The sequence below is a fragment of the Fulmarus glacialis genome, unplaced genomic scaffold (genome assembly GCF_000690835.1).
Source record: "Fulmarus glacialis isolate BGI_N327 unplaced genomic scaffold, ASM69083v1 scaffold6230, whole genome shotgun sequence".
NCBI lineage: Eukaryota > Metazoa > Chordata > Aves > Procellariiformes > Procellariidae > Fulmarus > Fulmarus glacialis.
Genome location: NW_009188303.1, coordinates 42,574 through 64,811, shown reverse-complemented (window position 1 = coordinate 64,811; position 22,238 = coordinate 42,574). Strand labels below are relative to the sequence as shown.

At 37.5% G+C, this 22,238-nt stretch overlaps 1 protein-coding gene across 1 annotated transcript in view; it reads right to left on the bottom strand.

Moving 5' to 3' along the window:
- The window catches only part of ERC1 (ELKS/RAB6-interacting/CAST family member 1), a gene marked incomplete at its 5' end in the record, with an annotated part of 203,483 nt that overhangs the window by 141,925 nt on the left and 39,320 nt on the right, over positions 1-22,238 (bottom strand). Inside the window, one exon of the mRNA XM_009578108.1 lies at positions 17,397-17,408. Coding sequence (XP_009576403.1) covers positions 17,397-17,408 — 12 coding nt within the window. The remainder of the gene's footprint in view (positions 1-17,396; positions 17,409-22,238) is intronic.

Here is a 22,238-nt window from a genome sequence, read left to right as displayed (position 1 = left end):
GCATAAGACCTCAAAGCACTTTGTAGTCTTAAGAGCCACAAAGGAGTACACTTATTCACTTGTGGAATGAAATGGAGCAGCCATCTGAAAGACTATAATACTACAACAACTTAGGTCAGAGTGCAAAACACACTACAATGGGAAAAAATTCCGGAAGGAGATGCTGGAAGGCAGGAAACAATCAGCTAAGTTGTCTAGACCTTTATTAGCAGTCTTGTTCATTATTAGATGGATGAGAAAAAAAGGAAATTTTTACTGCAAAAAAAATCAACATCATCAACACAATGGGATGCTAGTGATCTGAGTTGGATTGATTTAAAACTCACACGAAAGTGTCCAACTTACTACATTACCCCCACCATTTCCTTCATCACTTCTTTGTTTTTAAGGTCTGCCCCACCAAATATTTTAGCTGGCCATATCCTTAACCTTAATTTACGCATTTAAAAGATCATAAACACAGTGACATAGCTGAGTGTTGGGTTTTGCGGGTTTTTTTGTAGTTTTGGTACACAAAGAAAAACATTTACATTCTGGGAAATATAACAGAAGGAAGCCAAGGAGAAACTCTTCCCCAAAATGCTACTTTGTTTTGAAAATAAGAAAAACCCCCTATTCTGAAAGGTTTTGCTTTAGCTATTAGTTGCTTAAAACTCACTTCACCTTACCAGTGGTTAATCACCAAACCACAGAGAATAATGGCAGCGTTTGGAAAGCCTAGTTGCTTAACCTCAAGAAAAAGAAAGTGATGAAAGGAAGCTAAATAAGTGATGAAGGAAACAGGACTGACCACATCACATAGTCCCATCACCACAACCGGGTATCTGATTGACAGTCACAGGAAAGGTGCCAAAGGTTGAACAAAGTTCCCCATCTTACGCACTGAAAACTTAGGATCAGGGGAGTTATACACTGCTGAAGATCTACATGGAATTTAGTATGGCGGGATTTATTTTTTTTAGAACAGTAAGCATTATCTGGGCCTCTTCCTTTGCTCAGTTGGGCTGTATCTAGCAATCCCAGCTTCCTAAGTAGCTTGTCACTACTCTACAACATTATACTAAGGTCAAAAAATGGTGCATTAAATTACTAAGTAAAATAAACAATAATTTCATCATGCTTTTCAAACAGCTTGGTTTAATATTACTGCCTCCGTTGCACATAGCATCCAAGCTAAAAGACCAACCAACATACTCCCAATGTGTTGCTCTTGTTCAGATGCACAGCTGTCAAACTCCAGCACTCAGTTACCTCTTCTGCTTGTGAGCCCCTCCTCCCACAATCTCTCATCGTTTTGTTACACTGTTCCTCGCTGTTCTGTGCCATTTATATGACAAGGTAACATATGCCAATGAAAATATTAACAGACCTTGAAAATTTAACTGGTGTGCTGTATGTGAGTCAAGAAGTCCCACAGTGGCTTTAAGAGATGGGGAGGGTGGACTTCATTTCCTGAAGCTAGGAAACTTTGATTTTTAAAAACAAAGTGTGTGTTCAGATCAGCACTGGAGGGGGCAAGGGACGAAGACTAGAAAGGCAATGGAAAACCAGCTTACCCCAAATTTTAGGAACAGGAGCCTAACAGTGTCTGAGTCAAGAGCTGTGGAAGTCAAAGACCAGAAGCAGATCTCAATTCTACACTGGTCACTGTCTTTCCTCAGTGTTAAGAATTATCTGCAAGGTATCAATGTACCCTTCCTGATGCAGTCAGCACATTAGCCAGCACATCTCTCACTCTAGCTAAAACAACATTAAGATTTTCTTCCAGAAACAGCTGATGGGAAGATAGGGGAAAGGGGAGCACATGGCATATGAATCTAGAAACTCAATATAGTAAAAAAATGTAACCCAAACCCTTCTATCATTTAGAAACACCTCAAAGAAACCCCATCACCTGACCCATTAGCAATACATAAGGTTTATAGATAACATATTTCAAGTAGTGAGGTGGCACAAGTTATTAACACTACATGGCAAGTTTCATGAGAGGGTATTAGCAAGTCCTAACCAGAAACAGCTATCAGCCTGCACTACAGATAACTGCAGTAACGTACTACCTTTAAACGTAATTTCTTTAGGAGTAACTAAAGGCCTTCAAACTCAAGTCCAAGCTTCTCTGAGGTCAACGGTCAAACACAACAACCTACCACATTTGGCCATACAATGCATGATTATAGGTTAATAGAATTTTTAAAAAGTTTTTCTCTTCTCATATTAATCTCTGATTCAGTCTAGCAGAAGACCAAGAAATATAATCAAAACCACACACACTAAATTTGAATGCTACAGGTTCTTCCACAATGAAATGTTATTTCTCAGCAATCGGTAGGGAACACACACTTATGGAAACAATTTTCCTCATGACAGAGTGAAATGATGCAGCATCAACAGTCAGTGAATTTAGAGAGGAAGGTACATAATAAATACATTAACAGAAAGAGAAACCTAACTAAGGATGACAAGCACATGTCTGAAATGCATGCTCTAAGCACTATCAAACTAATCTATTTCAGGGAAAATAGACTTATTTTTTCCTTCAATCCCTTGATAGAACAAAACCCAAATAAACTAGGCTACTCTCCAGTCATGAGGTAGTAGCCCAATTACACACAAGCAATGGTGAAGTTAAACGCTGTTGTCTTAGTATTCTCAAAAAATTTGGAAGAAAAAGGTGCCTTAACCAACTGGCTAAAATTGAGAGATTAACAGAAGTGTCTTCATTTTAATACAAGTCCATATAAAATTAAGCAAACCAAAGGTTCACTTTCAGACAGGGCCAGATACAACATACTAAAACCAAGACAGTCTAAAAACTTCAGGTAAACATCTATAGCACCTCATGTTCTCACTAATCTATAATTCCAGTTTTGTAGATACAATCCACTAAACCTATTCGCCCCAATAATGTGCAGCTAAAAAAACCCTAATAAAACTAATGTGCAGCTTCCTAACTATTTAAATTCTCAGCATCTATTTACTGGGAAGCAAATTTTGTGATGAAAATAACGAATACATTACTGTAATTTCATAACTGATGTCAAATTCGAAATCAGGCTTCAGAGATTAAATATCAAATCAATTATTTGTCAAGTTCTGTAATTATTTTTGAAAGCTGACGGCAATTGAACTAGAAAAGAAACTTTTAACCTTAAAACCTTGCAATCTTTAGTTTTTATTGAAGCTAAGAGCATTAAAAATACAAACTCAAGGTGAACTCTAAAATAAATGTGTAAAATAATGATATGGGTGTTCCTTTGTTAAGAAAAATACTAATACTTTAAGGACCTTAATAAAAGCATTCAGTAGTTCAACAAATAAGTTTGTTCTGCTGTATTTTTTCATCTGCTTTTGTTAATTGAGCAAACAGATGCAAAGCCAAAAACGACATTTATAAAACGGCTGATTAGGCCTCAATGCGGATTCCTTCTCCCAGCAACACGCTGGGTTAGTTGAATTTGGCCCTAACAGTGTGGGAAGAAGTCCCAAAGGTGCTGTTCTTTTTACCTTTAACTCCAGTGCACAAGCCAACCACCCTGTGAAGAGATCACACACAGCCAGTCCACTCTCTGCTCCAGAGACCTGCACCATTTGGCTGAAAAAAGTATTTTCTAAACAGCAATAAAATCTTCCTTATGAATGGCATTTTACTGAGGTTTCAGAGGGTATTTTTGTGATCTAAGATCACACATGTCTCTTTTAACTGCAGTCCCACTAGCCAGAAAAGAAAACAAATCACAATACAGCAGTTGTTTTCTTTCATACAGGCATGCGATCTTTTAATTCCTTCTAGAATAATACCTGATAAAACCAATAATTAAAAGAAAAATCAAATGTAAAAATCAGCCATTGAAACAAAACCAAAAATTAAATATAATGTAAAGAGAACAAAATTTTAAAGGCAAAGCATTTAAGAACTATGCTAGAGTAGCTTATGTTTGCCTTACAGCATATACTGAACAAGCTGAGAGAAAAGTCCTCTTCTAAAAATTTGCAGAAATTCGGGATAACAGTTGAATATTATCCTGTCATTTTGAAATAGCATATGTTGAAGAATCAAGATATGTCTTAAGCTTTCAAGCTGACAGCTACTGAAAATCCAGTCTTCAGCAAAAGGTATTAAACTGAGCAGTTGCCAAGGACAAAAAAGAAAGCACAGTGAATGTACCACCTCAGTGGAAGAGGATTTCTGATATAAAAGAAAAACATGCATGAGAACATTCAGAGTCTTGCTCTAAGAAAAGGATGTGAGGACAGTGATGCTAGCAGGACCATTCTGAAAAAACATACACTGGTCCATTTCAGGGCTAAAAGCCTGATGATTTTATGTCTCTGAGATGCCCAAATAGAAATCTTATATAATTAAGCTTATCTCCTTAAAAACAAAATTGTTTTCAAGGAGAATCTTTCAAACAGATTCTCTCTATAGATGTGAATGGAAAAGTGTTTACCCTGTTAGCTATAAAGAAGCTGTACAAAATCTGACGAAGCTGGTCATTCCCATAGACTATACTGGGAAAATTACGCAAAAGGATGGGGTTGACTGAAAAGCAACATTATCACGCTCATCAAACTGTACCTTGCTACAGCATCTTCATTATAATGAGAATCTGAGATGGGAAGTATACAGCTCTATTTTGGCATCCACTGGGTGAGAGCAATTCCTGGTAACGAATGCAGACCACAATGCCTCTCAGAATGGCACGTTTGGCATATTTCTTTTTGGTGCTTAGCAAACAGATTTATTAAGAGGTATCTCCTCTTATGAAATACATTCTGTAGCATTGGCTTTGACAGCTCACATCAGGTTAATATGAAGAGTGCCTACTGAGATGATTTGTTACAGACTTTTGACTGCCTGGAAAATGGGGGACAGCAGCATTATTTGTAATAAATATACCACATACAGGGCTGAACAGCCTATCTAAATAGTGCAGATGACTCAGTTCCTCCTTCTCTGATATAGCTGTAATACTGTCTTCTCAGTCTGTCAGCTGTAGGACTCCAGAATATAGCTAGGAATACTTTGCAAGTTGAACAAACGCCACTAAGTTTCTGGAGAACTCAGTGAGTGTTGCAAGCAACATTTATGAGTCTCTCTTTGTCAGAGGTTTCTGTAATAGCCTTAGTAATGTGCATGGACAAGGTTACTGGCTTATGCATTTGAGGAGGGATTTCTACCATTTCACAGTAAGTGGATCTGCTACAGAACTAGTAAGTATGTCCGTGAGTGTTTTGAATAAATACATTATTTTTAATATATTCTGAAGGAGCACAAAAAAATATATAATAATAATCCCGTGACAAGATGCCCCACATGTCAGACATCTGAAATACACTCTCACTGATATCCTCAGTGATCACAAAGTTAGTTAATTAAATTATCTCTAGTTCAGAGTATCTACTGAGGAAGATAAATTCTTTATCTAGGCAATTATACTACTCCAGTGAACTACTTTTTATTTGGTGACCTTGAAATAAATGAGGCAAAATTAAGATTTTGAGTTGATCCCTTACCAGGGCAACTGCCTTGATGTAGCCTGTCACTGAGATATTTTCTGCCTCCCTTCAATTAATCTTCCAAGTAATTGGGCAACACTCATAATCATTAGGAAAGATCAACAAAAAACAGCCTTTTCTGTCAAGAAAAATATTCCTAGCAGGAATCTCATATATTTTCTATAAATTATATATCTTTTTATATGAAGACATACATTGCAGGTTGGGAGATATAAGCAGTGTTGAAAATCTAATAAAGAATTACTGAGGCTACGGTCAAAACAAGATACAGAAAGACAAGAGGAGAGTTCCAGTCCCTTTCTACTTTGAAATAAAATTTCTCTACCTATAACTCAAAAAGCATCCTCCACTATTCCAAGATGCACAAGAAAATGCACTCCTTCCTCTTTGGAATTTTCAAGAAATAAACTGAAATTCCTTTAAAGGTTTTGGTGGGTTTTTTGTTGTTGATTGCTTTCTGCTTGTGCAGACAAGTGTAAGGAAGAATGTAGCAGTGTACAGACCCTTTAAACTAATTAAAAAAATTAAAAAGCCATGTTGCTTTAATCAAACTCAGTATCTCTTGGCTTAAGATTAGATTTTCCTTGCAGATATTTGCAAACTAATAAGATGTATTTCTGTCCATTTAAAAAAAAAAAAAGATAAAAAGATAAAAATGGATCTGGGGAAGATTATATCTGTAATGAAAAAGTACTAGCAATTCATATGTGCTCCCGAAACTGTTTCAGTCCCTCTGAAGGAGAGAAGACAACCAAGCTGATCTGCCAAGAATGTACCCCTCACACGTTCTTCCATGTTAAACTGCAGCTTTCCTCAGAGCTTCCAGGTCTTCATGCACAACCCACTCTTCCTGAATCTTCGGAGCAATAGTACCTTTAAAAATAAAATCTTTAAAATCTTTTAAATTCTTCTTTCATGAGGAAGGAAATTAACACAGAGCCACATGCACTAGCAAAACATCCAACTTAGAATAAAGCCTTAAGCTTTGGAGAACCATACATGAGACATGCTACTGAGACCAGCAAGTGGCATGAATTGCCAGGTTATGCAGCACTGATACCTAAGGCTCCTTCTGGACTTCCCAAAACAAGGGCACAAGAACATCAAGAAACCTTCACTGGTGGTGCTAAGTTTCAGTTTTAGAGGCACTGACGAAATCTTTGGTTCCGATCAGAGTGCATGAGACTGAGGGATGGCAACCGTCTGGTTTGGATGGGATCTGAACTGCAGCCACTATAAGGTAAAATGTTTTTGCCTCAGCAGGTGTTTATTCTGAGGAGAATAAACTCAAACTTGACAGTGAGAACAGTTCTGAGTTTGGGAATCTGCTGTTCATTTACAGACACAGAAAAGAAGTAATTTTTAGGAAAATTTAATGCATTCAATAAGAGTGTGATGTACCTTTAGAAGTAAGGGTGGGAAATTTAACCAAAACAGATGATGCTGTCAGAAACCTCACAACATAATTTAGGAGAAAAAAAATAGAGTAAGTTGGGAATAGCATGTACTTATCCCTTCTATTTAACACAGTAATACTTTAAAATGATCTTCCAAATATTTGGCTTTTGTTCACAGTATAAGGTTTTTGTCCCAAGTTACAATAATGTTCAAAGCTTTAAGCAATTAGAAATACGAAGCAGACTCCTTCAGCTATATTTCAGCTGTCATTTGCTCATGTGATGCAAGCATACTCAAAAAGAACATGGAAATAAGGAGTCAAAGGAAACAAACCGTCAAAAGCTGCGTGCCATGCCCCATCTCTTTGAGCAAAGACATCTGCATATTCCATATTAAAATGTGAAATCCATGCTGAAAGCAAGAGATACGAGAAAGGGAAGAAGGCATGTCGTAAACTAAGGAGTAAAAAACAACAGTTATTTGCCTCTCACTGATAACCTTTATACAATGCCACTGCATGGTCTCTACAAAAAACATGCCTATTACTTATAATGTAGGGAACAGTCCCTTTGATTGGGAGATATGATCATGAAACATTTCCTTTGAGAAGAAATTACATAAAATGTTGCAGTTATTACATAAGTGTTGTATTCCAAATGCACCAGAAAAATCCATTCTTTTCACATTCCAAGTCAGTGGCCGCTTTTGCAGTATAGTGTCATTTTGCAGTAGCCTAATAAAGTTCTTACTAGTAACTTCATTTAATGCTCTCTCCCAGTTTTTTTCATACAGGATGGCCTAAAAGTAAATGATGAAAAAGAAAGAAAGATTTTTTGTGCAAGGTGCAAGAGAACAGGGAGCGGCAAGCAATGCAAAAGAAAAGACACCTTATGTTAATTAATGAGGTATCAACCCTTTAAACTATGTTGGCATGTCAAACACTGTAAAAGTGCTTGCTCTTATATCCTTTATATATATTGCTAGAAGGAGTTAGTAATAATAATAATAATAAGATCTATTTCTAAACTGTTTATTCAGGTCTCTATGTGACATTGCTAACATATTCTGCTGGTATTATCTATGCAAAGTGAAAAATTACACACTAAAAAGCAAAGTGAATGCGTATATCTATCTCGTAGTTGGTTATAAGTTAACAACATTAATGTTGTTATTTATTTGGTACAATTACCTGAGGAATTCAGGCACATCCAGCAAAAACAAGAAAATTCAAAAATTAAACAGAATACACTTTTTTTTTTAAAATATTGCAGACTAAAGGAACTAAGTGAGCATATAATGCAGATTATTACAGAGTAAGGCAGGCCTAGAGAAAGAACCAAACAACACTGAACACAATATTGGTAAAAGAGAAAATGTATGACAGGAGATGCCCCCAAAAGGATGTATTTTCAAAGATACAGCATCCCCACTGAAGCCTGCGTGGCTAAGATTCTTTATCCTTACATATACTTGTAGGGTAAAGTTGCATGATGTCACCTCTCTTTTAATTCCCAGCATGTGGGACTTCATCAAACATGGCATAAACAACTCAAGACATTAAAAAAGCAAGGCGAAGTTTGCAGACAATCTAAGTTTTGCTGGCATTCAGAACGGAAACAATCTGGTCAGTGCTATTAGCACCAGTGGGACCGATAAAGTTAAAAGTTGGACTGGTGCTAAAAGCTAAGGAAGACAACATATGCTTTTCAGAGCTATCATCTGGTGAGCTACAGTAAATCCATGGCTTTGAGAAGTCAGAAGTTTACATGCTAGGAGGGAGCTGAGCAACACAGGGGAGTAGGAACTAGTAGGAAAGCAACCTCAATTTTCTGTTGGATTAGCACATTTTGCAGCCTTTTGTCAAGGCTGGCACTGATCACACCGGCTTGGCAACTGCCAGTTGTTGGCAGCTGTAATTTCTAGGACCAAATGAGGCTCTTCTGGTCTATTTACAGAAAGTATTTTGCAACTTAAATTTCTAACTCTTTCTCGCTCTTGGTTTTTAAAAAAGGAGATAGGTTACTTGCAATGATCAAGTTCATTCCACAATGCTTGAAAGAAGGATGCTGGAACTGAATCACTCCAACCCCACTGTCATCCCAAAACTACCATCATGCTTGGTCCCAATTTCTATCAAATCTGTTCAGTATTGTAAATAGATACATAATAATGTTCCATGTAAAAACACTTTACTTCGAACTGAGTTTGCTGAGTCACTACAGGGATAGGTGGCACTCTACCCCTTAGAGCTAGGAGTTAATTAGTCAGTCATGAACAGAAAGCGACAACTAGAAATATTTTGTTCTCCAAGGAAGTGAAAAAATATTTCTTCTAATTAAGAAGAATGGCCTATCTGCTGGATAAGAAGGAAATTAAGTACGTTTCTAAGAGCATGATTAACTCTGTCTGAATTACCCAGGGTACTTCAAGAAGACGACCAGCTGGAAAAGCTGACATATTCCAGCATGAAAGGGGCCCTCTATTGTTTATAAATGAAGAACATGTTATGCAAAAGGAGGGAATACTTTTCTACACCACCCTGTCGGACAATGAAATGGAAGAGAGCCATATAAGAGAAAGGAAAAAGGGAAAAAAAGAGCTTACCAATTTAATCTTAGCACAAGAATGTTAAGCATGTTTTTATCTTGCAATATCTGTAATAGCCTACTTGGGATTTTATGAATAAGCAATTTTATTTTTATTTTACAGTAATGTGATTAAGAGTGATTTCCAATTAATTGAGTGATAGCAATAGAAGTGTGCATTGAATCTATAAACCGTATGACCGTAATAAACCTCTATGCTTATACAGCATATTTTTCATCCAAAAGATGAGAAATGATTTGCAGAGAAGATGCACAGGGCAGTTAGGAAAGCTGGTTTCACAGGAATCAGGATGAAAAGTATTAGCTAGTGACCAGTGGTAATAAGAAATGATGAGTAAAGTACTGAAAGGCACATCTGAAACACAAGGGTTCCAATGCCCTCATCTGAGGCAGTGAAGTCACCTTGTATGCAGGTCAAAAATGGAACTTGATCTTCACAAGTAACACAAGAACAAAAGGTAACATTTCAATTTAGTCACAGGCGCGGACTAAATACACGAGGAGTAACTTCCTAGCCAGCTGAAAATCTCACAGCAGAAAAATGATCTGTCTCAACAGGGCAGCTGAGAAGATGAGGAGTCAAGTATGCTCTATTTTATTTGCCCACAACCCGAGCAAGAGAAAGGATGTGACAAAAAGGGATGTGAACACTGCAAATGGAAAATGGTTCTTTCAACCTGAAAGACAAGGCATAGCAGCATACCTGGTAACTGCAGATGCAGAGTAGTAAACCCCCATGCTGTCAGATCTGAAGTCTCTGTCCCAGTCTAAGCCCTCAGCCAGCAAGGGAAGCTTAGAGAGGGCATATAAAAACCACAGGAAATAGAATTTCCAATTTTATCTTCTCTGGTTCTATTAACAGCAATAAGGTTTGAGAGCATCTGTGTTTGGGGACAGGGAGGAAGGGGACAGAAGTAGGAGGAGCTACTACCGTCCTCAGGCATTACATTAGGCAACATTAGAAATCTTGAAAGAAAAATGTCTGGGTAAAATTATTATTTATGAAAGGACAAGCCTATTAATACCACACTGACACATATCACAGTGATGCATTATCCCAGAAAGCACCAATTCTTGGAGCTTTTAAAAATTGTTTAAAAACTGAGAATACAGGTAGAAATTTGCAAAAAACAGAAGTGCAGTGGGCCCCCCCCCATATTTTTCTTACTTCTTTCTTTTCTTACAGCTGTAGTGCTATAAAATAACAAGACAGTTCTTGTTTATCCTGTTTTTCAAGGTCAATATTATGCAGCAAATTCTTACCAAAACCACACAAAAATTGTAGAGTTCGTCCTAGAATACAGATTAACTTACCACAGTAAGTTAGAACCATGGAGTACTTTGGTTGGAGGGATCTCTGAAAGTCACCTGGTTCAATCCCCTGCTCAAAACAAGGCCAAATTAGAGCAAGTTGCTCATAGCTTTGTTCAGATGAGTTTTGAGTATCTCCAGTGATGAAGACTCTTCAGCCTCTCTGGGCACCTGTTTCAGTATCTGACTACCATCACTGTGAATTTTTTCTGCCGATTATCTCATTGGAACTTAGATTGGAATGTGTTGCAATTTGTGTCTGTTGCCTCTCAACCTTTTACTGAACACCTCTGAGAAGAGTCTGGCTCTATCTTCTCTGGATCTTCCCGTTAGATAGCTGAAAGACCACAGTATGATCTCCCATGAGGCTCCTCTTCCTAGACTTGAACATACCCAGTTCTCTCGCTCTTTGTATGTCATGTGCTGAAGTACCTAGTCATCTCACTGGCGTGCCTGCTGGACTCACTCCATTATCCCAATGTCTTTCTTGTACCTGGAAGTCCCAAACAAGATGTAGTATTCCAGATGCAGCTTCACAGGTGCCAAGCAGTGGGAAACAACCACTTCTCTTGACCTGCCAGCTGTGCTTCCACTAATACAGTCCAGTATGCATTTGGCTTTCTTCACAGTAACATGACACTGTTGACTCAAGTTCAACTTGTCCTCAGCCACCCTTCAGAACTTCTCTATGAACCAGCCTTCTAACCAGTTGGCCCTTAGCCGGTACAGATGCGGGGGTTATTCAACCCCAGCTGCAGAGCTTTGCACTTGCCTTTATTGCACTTCATGAGGTTTCTGCCAGTTCATTTCTCCAGCCTGTCAAGGTCACCCTAAATAGGAGCCCTGCCCTCCAGCATATACTCCCCATAATCACTCCCCTCAGTTTGCTATCATCCATGAAATTTTTGAAGGTGTATTGTGTCTCATCGTCCACATCATTAAAAAGACATTTTACAGTGCTGATTCCCCTCTGAGCCAGTCATCTCATCACTGAAGGCAATCAGGCTAGTCAGGCATGATTTGCCCTTGTAAATCCATACTGGCTGTTCCCTATCACCTTCTTGTCCTTCAGGTGCTTGGAGATGGCTCCAAAAACTTCCCAGCAGCTGAAGTTATACTGACTGGCCTGCAATTCCCTGGATACTCCTTCTCATCATTCTTGAAGATGGGTGTGATGTTTGCCAGTCATGAGGATCTTTCCCTGACAGCCACGAGCTTTTGAAGATGATAGAAAGAGTCCTCGCTATGACATCAGCTGGCTCCCTCAGCAACCTTGTATCTGATCTGATTCCATCAAGCTGCATATTTCTAATTTGTTTAAATGGTCTGTAACTTGGTCTTCCATTTCCATGGGTAATGCTTCAGTCCCACAGACTCTGCCACTATGCTCAGGGATCTGAAAGAAGTCCTTACCGGTAAAAAAGGAGGAGAAGAAGCTACTGAGCTCCTCATCCTTTTCAGTGATCTTTTGAAAAGGTCTCCTGCCCAACTGAGTTCTCTGTAACTATTATATTATTGCTGAGTCCAGGGTCTGTTAAAGTTTTTGGTACTGTCAGTTATGGAAACGTTTGCACCAAGACTATTTTACCATAGACACATAAATTCACTGTCTGTCCATATACTTATCTGGCTTTTAGAGTTTTAATAGAAACACAAATCTAGCCATTTGGTGGGATAAATTTTTACACAGAAGTTAGCCACTAAAGAAGAAAAATAACCTTCAGATTTTATTCCTTTGACTAAATGTGATGTGACACATATTGGTTAGTCAAAATGTTTACTGTTGCATGAAGTTTGAATAATAATTTCAGTTAATCTTCTGATGATGACATGCTAGATAATGTTAACTTTGGGATATATTAACATAAAGACACATTTTAAAATGTATTCTAAATAATGTTGTATTTTGATGTTTCAAATAGTATGGTAAAAAGACATCTTTTTTGTTATATCCGAAAAAAGCAAATTGTGAGAGACTCCTTCTAATCTCTCAGAGCATTTGAGTCAGAGCTCTTCAAATTTCACAGCATACTGTTGACATACAAACATCCCCCCCTAAGGCCATATCCAGTCACGTGTCCTTCTAATGCTACCTCGGTTCGAATTCCCACAGGAAAGCTGCATGCTTTGTGAATACATGTACTGAAAACAGCAATAACACAAAAAGAAAAACAGCTCATCAGGGTCTCATATAATTAAATTAATTTCAGCAGGTGATAGGAAAGAAATCAGATCATGCAAGACTGCAGAAAAGTGAGAATTCTGAGATGATGTACAGCTGTGAATAATTTTGCTTTGTTAAGATGCAGTGAAATGAGGCAAGAAAAGAGGACCTTTGACAGAAAAGCTACAGATTCCACTTAGAGTGGAGGAAGAAAGTTCTGATAATCACTATACCTAAAGCAAATTCGAAAGACTATGCCAGTGACCTGTTTTAGAGAAAACAGTTCTATTTTGTGCCCTACTCATCACCACCCAACCTTCACAGCCAACAAGTCAAACGCCTTCATTTCTTCCTTTCCCCACTATCTTCTTGTGCTTGACTTACTTCTCACTCAGAAGGAATAGACAACTCTCACAAACAGAGTACTTTTTAATGTAAAGAATTCCATAAAGCCGTTTTTGCTCGAAGTAGAATTAAAGGAAAAAGATATTAAATAGAAAACAACTGTTAGAGGTTGTTATTTTTTAGAGATGACCAAGGAAATTTAAATGGAAACTTGTTTGAACATAATGTATCTGGCTCTGCTGAGCTAAAACTAACCATTGCTGATTCAACATGCTTGAAATTTTTATCATTTCCTCATGTGGTTAATGACCAGCATGGTGGCAGAATGAAGACCAGAGTCTCCTGAAGGTATGAAACTGAAGAGCCAGCCACACTTCCAGTGAAATTTCTCCTGACAGCCCAGGCACTTTCTCAGTACTCAGATGCACATCTTCCTGGAGATATAGTATATGGCACAGTGTATACAGATATTTCCATCACAATGAAAAACCCACAGGTACCATAGACTATATGCCTGTAACTAAGTACTCTGCTTTTTTTTTTTTTTTTTAATTAGTATTGAATAGTATCCTGATTTTCCTGTATTTGCTTAATTTTCTATGCAATGTTATCTGTCATTTTCTTATAGAAGGATGATATGTTTTAAATACTTCTTTGGTGGTTAGATGTGTTCTGTTTAACACAAATTTAGGACTCTGGAAAAAGGACTGAAATAATCCCCTCAGATTTAGTATTTTATTTTTACTTTGATTTTATAAGGCTACACATGAGTTGCTACACTGACATTTAATTTTACATGGACTCTCAAGCAGAGACTTGTATCTGGATTCATGCCACTGGTCTGCACTCATCTAATCACCAAGCCACTTTGCTGTGCGGAGGTGATTTTTTTATTACTTCCTATTGCATCAAATTCTCTTTGGTACAGCAAAAAATCCAGAAAATTTATTTCTCTTAATATATGGATTACTTGCTTCAAAAGATGACAGACAGTAAAATTAACCATGTGATGTAAACTATTAGAAAATCTGTCAGTAGAAAGCAGGACGCTAAAGGACAAGCCTCCTGTGGGAGGCCTCCTGTCCTACAGTTCCAGCTATTTTTCCATTCCAGTGCTATGCTGCAAAGATAAATTATTGATAATTAGCATGTTCAACGTTATTCAGCAGACAAGATATAAGTAACGGTGATAAATTAAAGCAAAATCAAAAAAAAATAATAAATTGAAGCAGTTAAACTGTTTGTTACCCAATTTGAAGCTAGAAATCTTGCTTTTGCTTTATCAACATAGCTCATTCTTTCCTTGAAATGTATGCAGTTGCTCACTATAGCATCTGATTTTGTCAGTCATCTCATTTTTTTCCATCTCAACTTTTATGACACGTATACGTAAGAACCACTTAAAAGAACCGTAGCATATGACTTTGTGGTATTTTTCTATTTTTTTCACTGCTGCAGGTAACGACACCCAAATAGTGTTATTTGGCTTCTTACTCTTGAACTCAGCATTGGGTAGTTCTTTATGTAAAGCTGTTATCAACAGAGATGCTTAGCAAAAACTCCTTATGGAAAACTGCTTCAATCCTCATGCCTTCCAAGTCTATTTTATTTACTATGAATCAGTATGACATCCACTCTAGGCCCTTAGACTTCTGTGCAGTAAGTACATGCCATAACAGCAACAGTGATGCATTTTACACTATTACATTACGGTTCACTGAGTTTATCAACAGGAGAGAGATGATGAAAGCTTTATAGGCAGATCACAAAATTCAGAGGTTTTGCACCGATTACAGAAAGCAAAGCTGTTCTTGATGAGAACAGATATAATTCAGAGTATTTCTTCCTGTTTCTCGAAGACAGACATACCTAATGCATTTTTTCACATATTCAGTTCTTTTCCAGGAAGACACATTTACTTTGATGTCTGAAAAAAATAACTGCTTTACACCACTAAGAGAAAAATAAAGTTATGGCTCCCACAGTAGCTTCCAATGTAGAATGTAACTTTACAGAACAGCTATTTCTTCGTATGTTGCAGTTAACGGTAATTAGGCAAACACTGAAATGCATAGGAAAGAAAATGAGTGGTACTGCAACCCCTGTAATTTTCCTGCTTGTCCTTAGGAGCATCTTTTCATTGTGTTTCTGGCCAGCAGGGATTTTGTAGTTCCAAGAGCAGTCATTCCACGTATTCCCTTACACTCTTGATTTATTTTAACAAATATATGAAAACCTCAGCAACTAGCCATCATAGCAATCAATTTTAAAAAAAAAGAGGGAAAAAAAAAAATCAATAAAACCACTAAGAAACTATGAGGACAGAATGGACAATCTGTTTAATGTCTTATCAGAAAACTCTTCAAAGATCCTAACACTTGGCCACCTCAAACCACAGTCATATCTTTTCTAGCCAAATTTTACAATATGCTCTAAATGAGGTTATGGTTACATTGTTTGGGGAAAAAGAAATCATGCCAGGTCTCGGAAAAAACACACCAAAACCACATCCGAAAAATAGTTCCCTCGCTTGTTCATCACAAATTTCAGCGTAGGTGCAGGTATTGATAAAAACCTATAGCCGTATGGATTGAAGCAGAAATATCTTTGACAGATGGATTCTGTAACATTTAGGACTTTATCAACCAGACAAAGCACATCAAACTCCACTCATGGTGGCAACCGGCAAATACAGACTACCCAACAGAAGTCCTGTTCATGCAAGAAAAGACACTGTGTGTATTTCAGAGGAGAATGCTCACAGGGGAGAAAAGCTTCCTGGCAGTTCTGTTCTTTGGGATCTGAAAAAAGAGGGCCATTCAAGGTCAGCCCTCCTCTCCCCAACAATTACAAGTATGCCACTACAACACACTGAATACGGAAGGTATCGATGGACAACAACATGATTAACTTCCAATCTTTTTCCAGTTTGTGGGAGGAAGGAAAATACACAGCCAAGGCCACAAGTGCAACGTCTGTGCCAAACCAAGGTCAGAACGCTGACACAATTTAAAGGCGTCAGCAGCATCACAGCATCATGGGATTCCACTCACCACCACATTTTTGACAGTGTTAATCAGGAATAGAAAAGCCGGATGTTGGTCGATAACTCAGAACTTTAGTCATTAAGTAGTGGCTTTCTGGGCAAAGATGCTGCCTGAAACAATTATAATCATTCCTCCATCAGGAGTCATGGACGCTTTCTACCAAACAGAGTTTATCAGCAAAGACTAGAATCCAAAATGGTTTCAGAGCCTTTTTAAGGCAACTGGGGGTCATTAGATCATGTACTCTGACTTGTATTACATAGACCACAGATGCTTACTCCTAGCTACTCTATTGAAATCACAAAATCTATGTTTAGCAACTGCTTTTAAAATACAAAAATAAAAAATTGAGCCATGGCTGAATGACTTCAAAACATGTTGTCTCTTGGTAAGGTTTTTCCAATAGTTTATCACTTCGTGCCTTCAACAAATTTATCCTCTTACTAATTTACTTATCTTTAACCCCCAGCCCTTGGTTCTTTCTGACAGCACAATACACTCAAACTGCACCAAAACTAGTTCTGCAACATCACTACAAGGTTTCAAACACAGACGCAATGATAAAAATCCAACAGTTAAAGTATGGATGACTAGTATTTTAAAGGAACTAGTTTTGAACTCAACAGCATGTATGAGAGAATATGGCTAAGTTCAATCTTTTTTCTTCTTGAAGTAACAGATAAAACCAATAATATTTAAACTGCCCTGCTTCAGCTTTCTGTTCCTGTAGTTTTTTTTCCTTGAAAGGCTTCATTGGTTAGTCTTCCCCCTTCTTCCCAGTGCACTACAACATTGATTTACAGGGTTTGATATAAATTCTTTCCTTCAAGTACAAGTTTCTTCTAAATGTGCACCCTATCCAACCCATCCTCCCCCACAGACACAATCAAATCTCTGATCTTTTATTTTGTAGATCATGTAATCTGATGTCCAATTTTCTGTGAGATCTCAATTTTAGCTGAATAGACAATAGTCTTATAAACACCCTTATTAAAAGTGAATACTGACCTTGAGGTGAGGCTGAAGGAAGCAGCAAATCCAGGAAGGAGATGCGAAAGAAAAAGAGTTAAGAGTTTGTGAAAACAGTTCCAGAGATAAGGCAGTTCAAGATACAGGACAAAACAAGCAGATCTAAATCAGGTAATGACACACAGACACACAATCCTTCACAAACACAAAGAGCTGCATGTTTTATAGACATCTAATAAAAAAAAAAAGGAAAAAAGGCCATTTATATTAGATTACACCATTTCACTTAGAGGCAACTTGCTGTAGAGAAAATAATCTCTAACACATAACAGTTCTTGGGAAAGGGGAATAAGCCAACTGTAGAAAACTCTGGATTTACATCACATCACTAGCAAGTATCCTCCTTCCAGAATTCTAACAAACATTTTGAAAATGTGGAGTTCGACTATTGAGATGAACCCTAATGTGTTCCTTTATGCCATCTTCTAGGGGCTTATTTTCTCTCCACGAGTAAGACACAGATTTTTTTTCCACTTTTCCTGCAGATGACCCAGACTTGTCAAAAGGGAATAGAAGGGAGAAAAACCCCAACCATGGAGTAAAGTCTTCAAGACTTGAAGACTTGTCAAAGCTAAAAGTTCATCTTTCTTAATTTTGACACTGAAGTCACCCTTCCAAAGACAAACAAAAAAAGCATCTGCCTCTTCCTCCTGCAGTGTTGCTGTCTTGATTCTCCCATATAAGGTGCAATCTAAAACCAATAATGACCAAACAGGCATATCTTTGACAGTTCTCTCCAACATTGTTCCACAGCAGGATTGACCAAGACAAAATGCTGGAGTTCCCTGTATAAAATGAGGTCCCATAGGTTCATTATTGCTTTTTTTTTTTCAAGTATCTCCAACATCTTTTCATAGGCATCTGCTGTCAATTTCACTGATAACAGCAACGTAAGTCAACAAGGAGCCACAAATACAGATCTTTTTCATCTGATTTTAAACTTCATTCTTTTTCAGTCAATAGAAGAGAGGAAAAGTAAATGTCCTGCTGTCCAAAGTGGCAATTTGGCTTCTACAGCATATGTTGTACTTCTCCCATGGCAAAATTTCACTCTAAAAAGGCAGGATGTGGTCTGGAGAAAAATATTTCTATAGGATAGGTTAACTGCTAATATGCTTTATTACTCTTGGTATATGGAAATATGTAAATGAAATTTGAAGTCCTTATTTCTGGCATAAATTTTACAAACAACAATGTAGGATATTGAATTTGTACAAGCAGCAGTTTCAGAGCAAGGTACAGCTGAAAAGTGTGTTGTTGGTCTGTAACAGATACACTAGTGTAAATATACTTTTCTTTGGCTTTTAAACTAACATTCTTCAAATCAAGTTCTTCAAGGACAGCTGTTGTAAAGGCTGTGTTATTTGGGGATTTCAGGAAAGATGAGACTTGCAAAATGTCAAATACCACATCTTGGTGTTTGATCTTGAAGTAAGTTACAATGTTGCAAAAGCCTCAGTTAAATTCATATAGAAAAGTGTGTAACTAAAAATTCTGACTTAAGTCCAAGAATACACTCTCCAAGCTGAGCTGCAGAACTACAACTGGTCAAATAAATTTAACAAAAGGGAACAAAAAAGTGAAAATAAACGCTTGGTTAGATATGGGAATAAATAAGGTAAGGGGAAAAAAGCTTGTCTTTTTTATGACTGTTACTGAATCCAGATTATGAAAGTTTAAGACTTCTCATTTTGTGTTTCAGGGACCCTTGGGAGTTCCTGTTTCTATTGTAATGATACTGTGATATTGTTTCTTCAATTTAACAGTGAAAAAAAGTACAGGTTAGAATTCAGGATAGCCCTGTAGAATTTGAATGAACCATTCTGTTCTTTCAACTGCTATTAAAGGTAGCATCTTTCGCTGGCACAAGGTGAAGGCAAAACAGTACCTGAAACGCTATGCTGAGGTCACTTACAATTTTCTGTATGCTACAGAAGTATTATTTAGCCAGCTGCACAGGATTTGAGTGGAGAATAATTATTGCTACATCTCCATTTTGTTATGGAATAAATTCTTTCTTCTGAAGAAAAATACATTTTGTGTAATTGCTAGCCCCTTTTTCCATGTTTTTTTACAGGGGCTCAAAATACTTTTAGAAAATGTGGATTTTTAGAATAATCACAATATTTATCCAAACAGAAATGAGGAATATGTCTGAAAGCACAATAAAATTACAAAAAATCTCACTCAAATGAAAAACGAGGCAGACACCTGAACTTGCCAGCTATTGGGAAGTCAATGGAGATCTGCCACAGACTGGAGGTGAAGCCTCAGTGCATGGGGCTACATCAGTGAAATTGAGCAGAGAAGCGCAGCAAGCATCTGCCCCACGAAGCAGCCCCAAGCAAGCAGGATCAGATACATACCGCGACATGCTCATTACAGAGCAAAATAATAATTTTTAGTTTGCACTATTTCCCTTCAAGCAAGAACACACACTTGCACCATTCCTTACAAGATCCAGCAGCAGCACTTCTGCCCAGGCCCATTAACTGTGTACTCCGATGCAACAGTCACACAGGGAGACAATACAATTGTAACACCAGATGGTAGTCTTGGAGAAATTAATTGTCTTTTAAAATGCCATCTCATTAATTTTGAAGATATAGCTGACTTAAATCTGGTCGTTGGTGAGATGTAAACATTTTAGTGTTTTAATGAAAAAATATATATATATTTAAAAAGCTGTTGATTATTCCAGCTATAATATTTTTCCGCATGCTTGTATATTATAGGGAGTGGAATGAGTCTGCTACATTAGTCTCAGATGTACTTAGGGAGAAGTTTATGTAATGATTTCTAGCCAACCTTTGAATTCCACTTGTTTGACAGAGAGTTGATTGTATACACAGTGAGTGTATATTTAGTACTTTGTCATTCCTTCAAAGTAGTCTGTCAGTGATTAATACGCACTTGATCTTCCCTGTGTCAGTCAAAGCAGAAAGGCTATTTATGTTTTACCACTTTTGACACCTTTTCTTGGTAAAAGGTATGATGGCTAGTCTTTTCCTTTCTTTTTAGTCGATATTTAGAGGGAGAAGAGATGGAGAGACAGAGAAAGGTAAGGTTTGTGTGTGCACACATGCACGCACCGATTTAAGAGCACAAACATGACCACAGATGGCCATGGAGCACTAATGTTGCTATTTCACTGGCTTACTGGTGATTACTGGATTTTCCTTTTGTTCTTACTGTACTCCAAGACAATGTAAGCACCTGCCACTTTTATTTTTACTGTATCAGTTGTATAAAAGGGTTTTTTTGGTGGTGACTGAAACAAAGCTACAAGACAGCTTTTGAAGAGATGTAGTCAAGGCAGGTAACAATGAAACCCTGATATGCAGACTAGGCTCATTATTTACATAATTTTCTTTGTCCTGTGATTTTATAATTACTTTAATTTTATCATAGCTCTTACCAATCCCATAGCTCAACTCTACCAATCTAGCAGTTGGATTGGGAGGTATTTGCTAAATAAAACCTATCATTGCTACAATGCAGGCAGAATATAAATCATCAGATGACAACTGCTATCTTCACTACAGATAACAGACAGGGGTGAGAGGGAATGCTTGATAACCACCTTGACTTAATGACAAAAACAAACAGGACTTCAACACTACAGCAAATTTGGCAGGAAAAGAAGCCTTCAAAAAAGTTCACGATCAGTGCTTCTCAATACTCATAAATATTTCTCTAGTGTAAAGTCCTTCTTGGAGGATCCAAGATCAGATCCTTGGTCTTGGAATAGTAGATAAACCAATGCTTTCAGCCCATTACTGAATTTAACAAAGGAGACGGTCTGTACTCAGTTCCATAGAGATGAATCACTCTGTTCAATAGTGTCAGTCCTGCCAGCTTGAACATGGAAATAATACTAGGACAAGTACCCAGGCTTAGGTGGTTCAATGATGGGATAACGCAGCAAGTTCATCCAGCCAAAGCCTGCACTAATTGGGGTTCTTTAACCTTGTTGTTTAAAACAGCTGTTTCTGCAATATCACAAAGTTTCAGTTTCTCCCAAAACACAGGAAAAGGGAGAGAATGGGAAATGAAGGACAGCTAAATAAGGAACAAATGGAAAAAGGATATCCCATTATATGAAAAAGGTGAGGATGGATTGAGGAGTCATCGTAAAATCACTATGATGGCTTTTCTATCTGGTGCTCTCTACAGATGGATTTGCAATTACTGGCAGTGTCTCTCTCTCTCTTTTCTTTTCTTAGATGTAGGTCTCAAAAGCGATTAGTAAGTTTGAGTGTTGATCTTAAGGCACTTTAACAAAGGTTGACTGTCAGAAGGCAGACACCTGCTGTCTGAAAATTGGCACACTTTCAAATGTCTGAAGCTAAATACCTGTAAGTAAAGGTGTCTGCATCTTATATTCTTATCTGTTTAGAGCAGTTATGTTAATATAAAATGCATTTTTTTTTTCTCTGTGAAAGTTGATGTGGGACTTCAGGCCTAATGTTCATTTTGTATGAAGATGAAGCAAAACTGAGAAGAAAGAAATTACTTCTTCACTTTCTAGCTTGGAAATGATGAAAATCTTAATATTCAATAGATCTGTGTGCTCAGAGGTGGAGCTGGACTAACTATGGGCCTGACCACTTCTTTCCATTACAAAACCTCGTCCTCAGTTACTTGCTAAACATTAACAAATTGTGCTGAAATTTTCCATGACAGATGTCAGCCTCTCCCTGGATTTTTTGGGGACAATTTCAGCTATGTCCTTCACACACCAAAGGCAGCATTCTTGTGGAAAAAATTTGTTCATATGGTTAAAGACTCTATCACTTTACTGTGATACATAGGCTCACA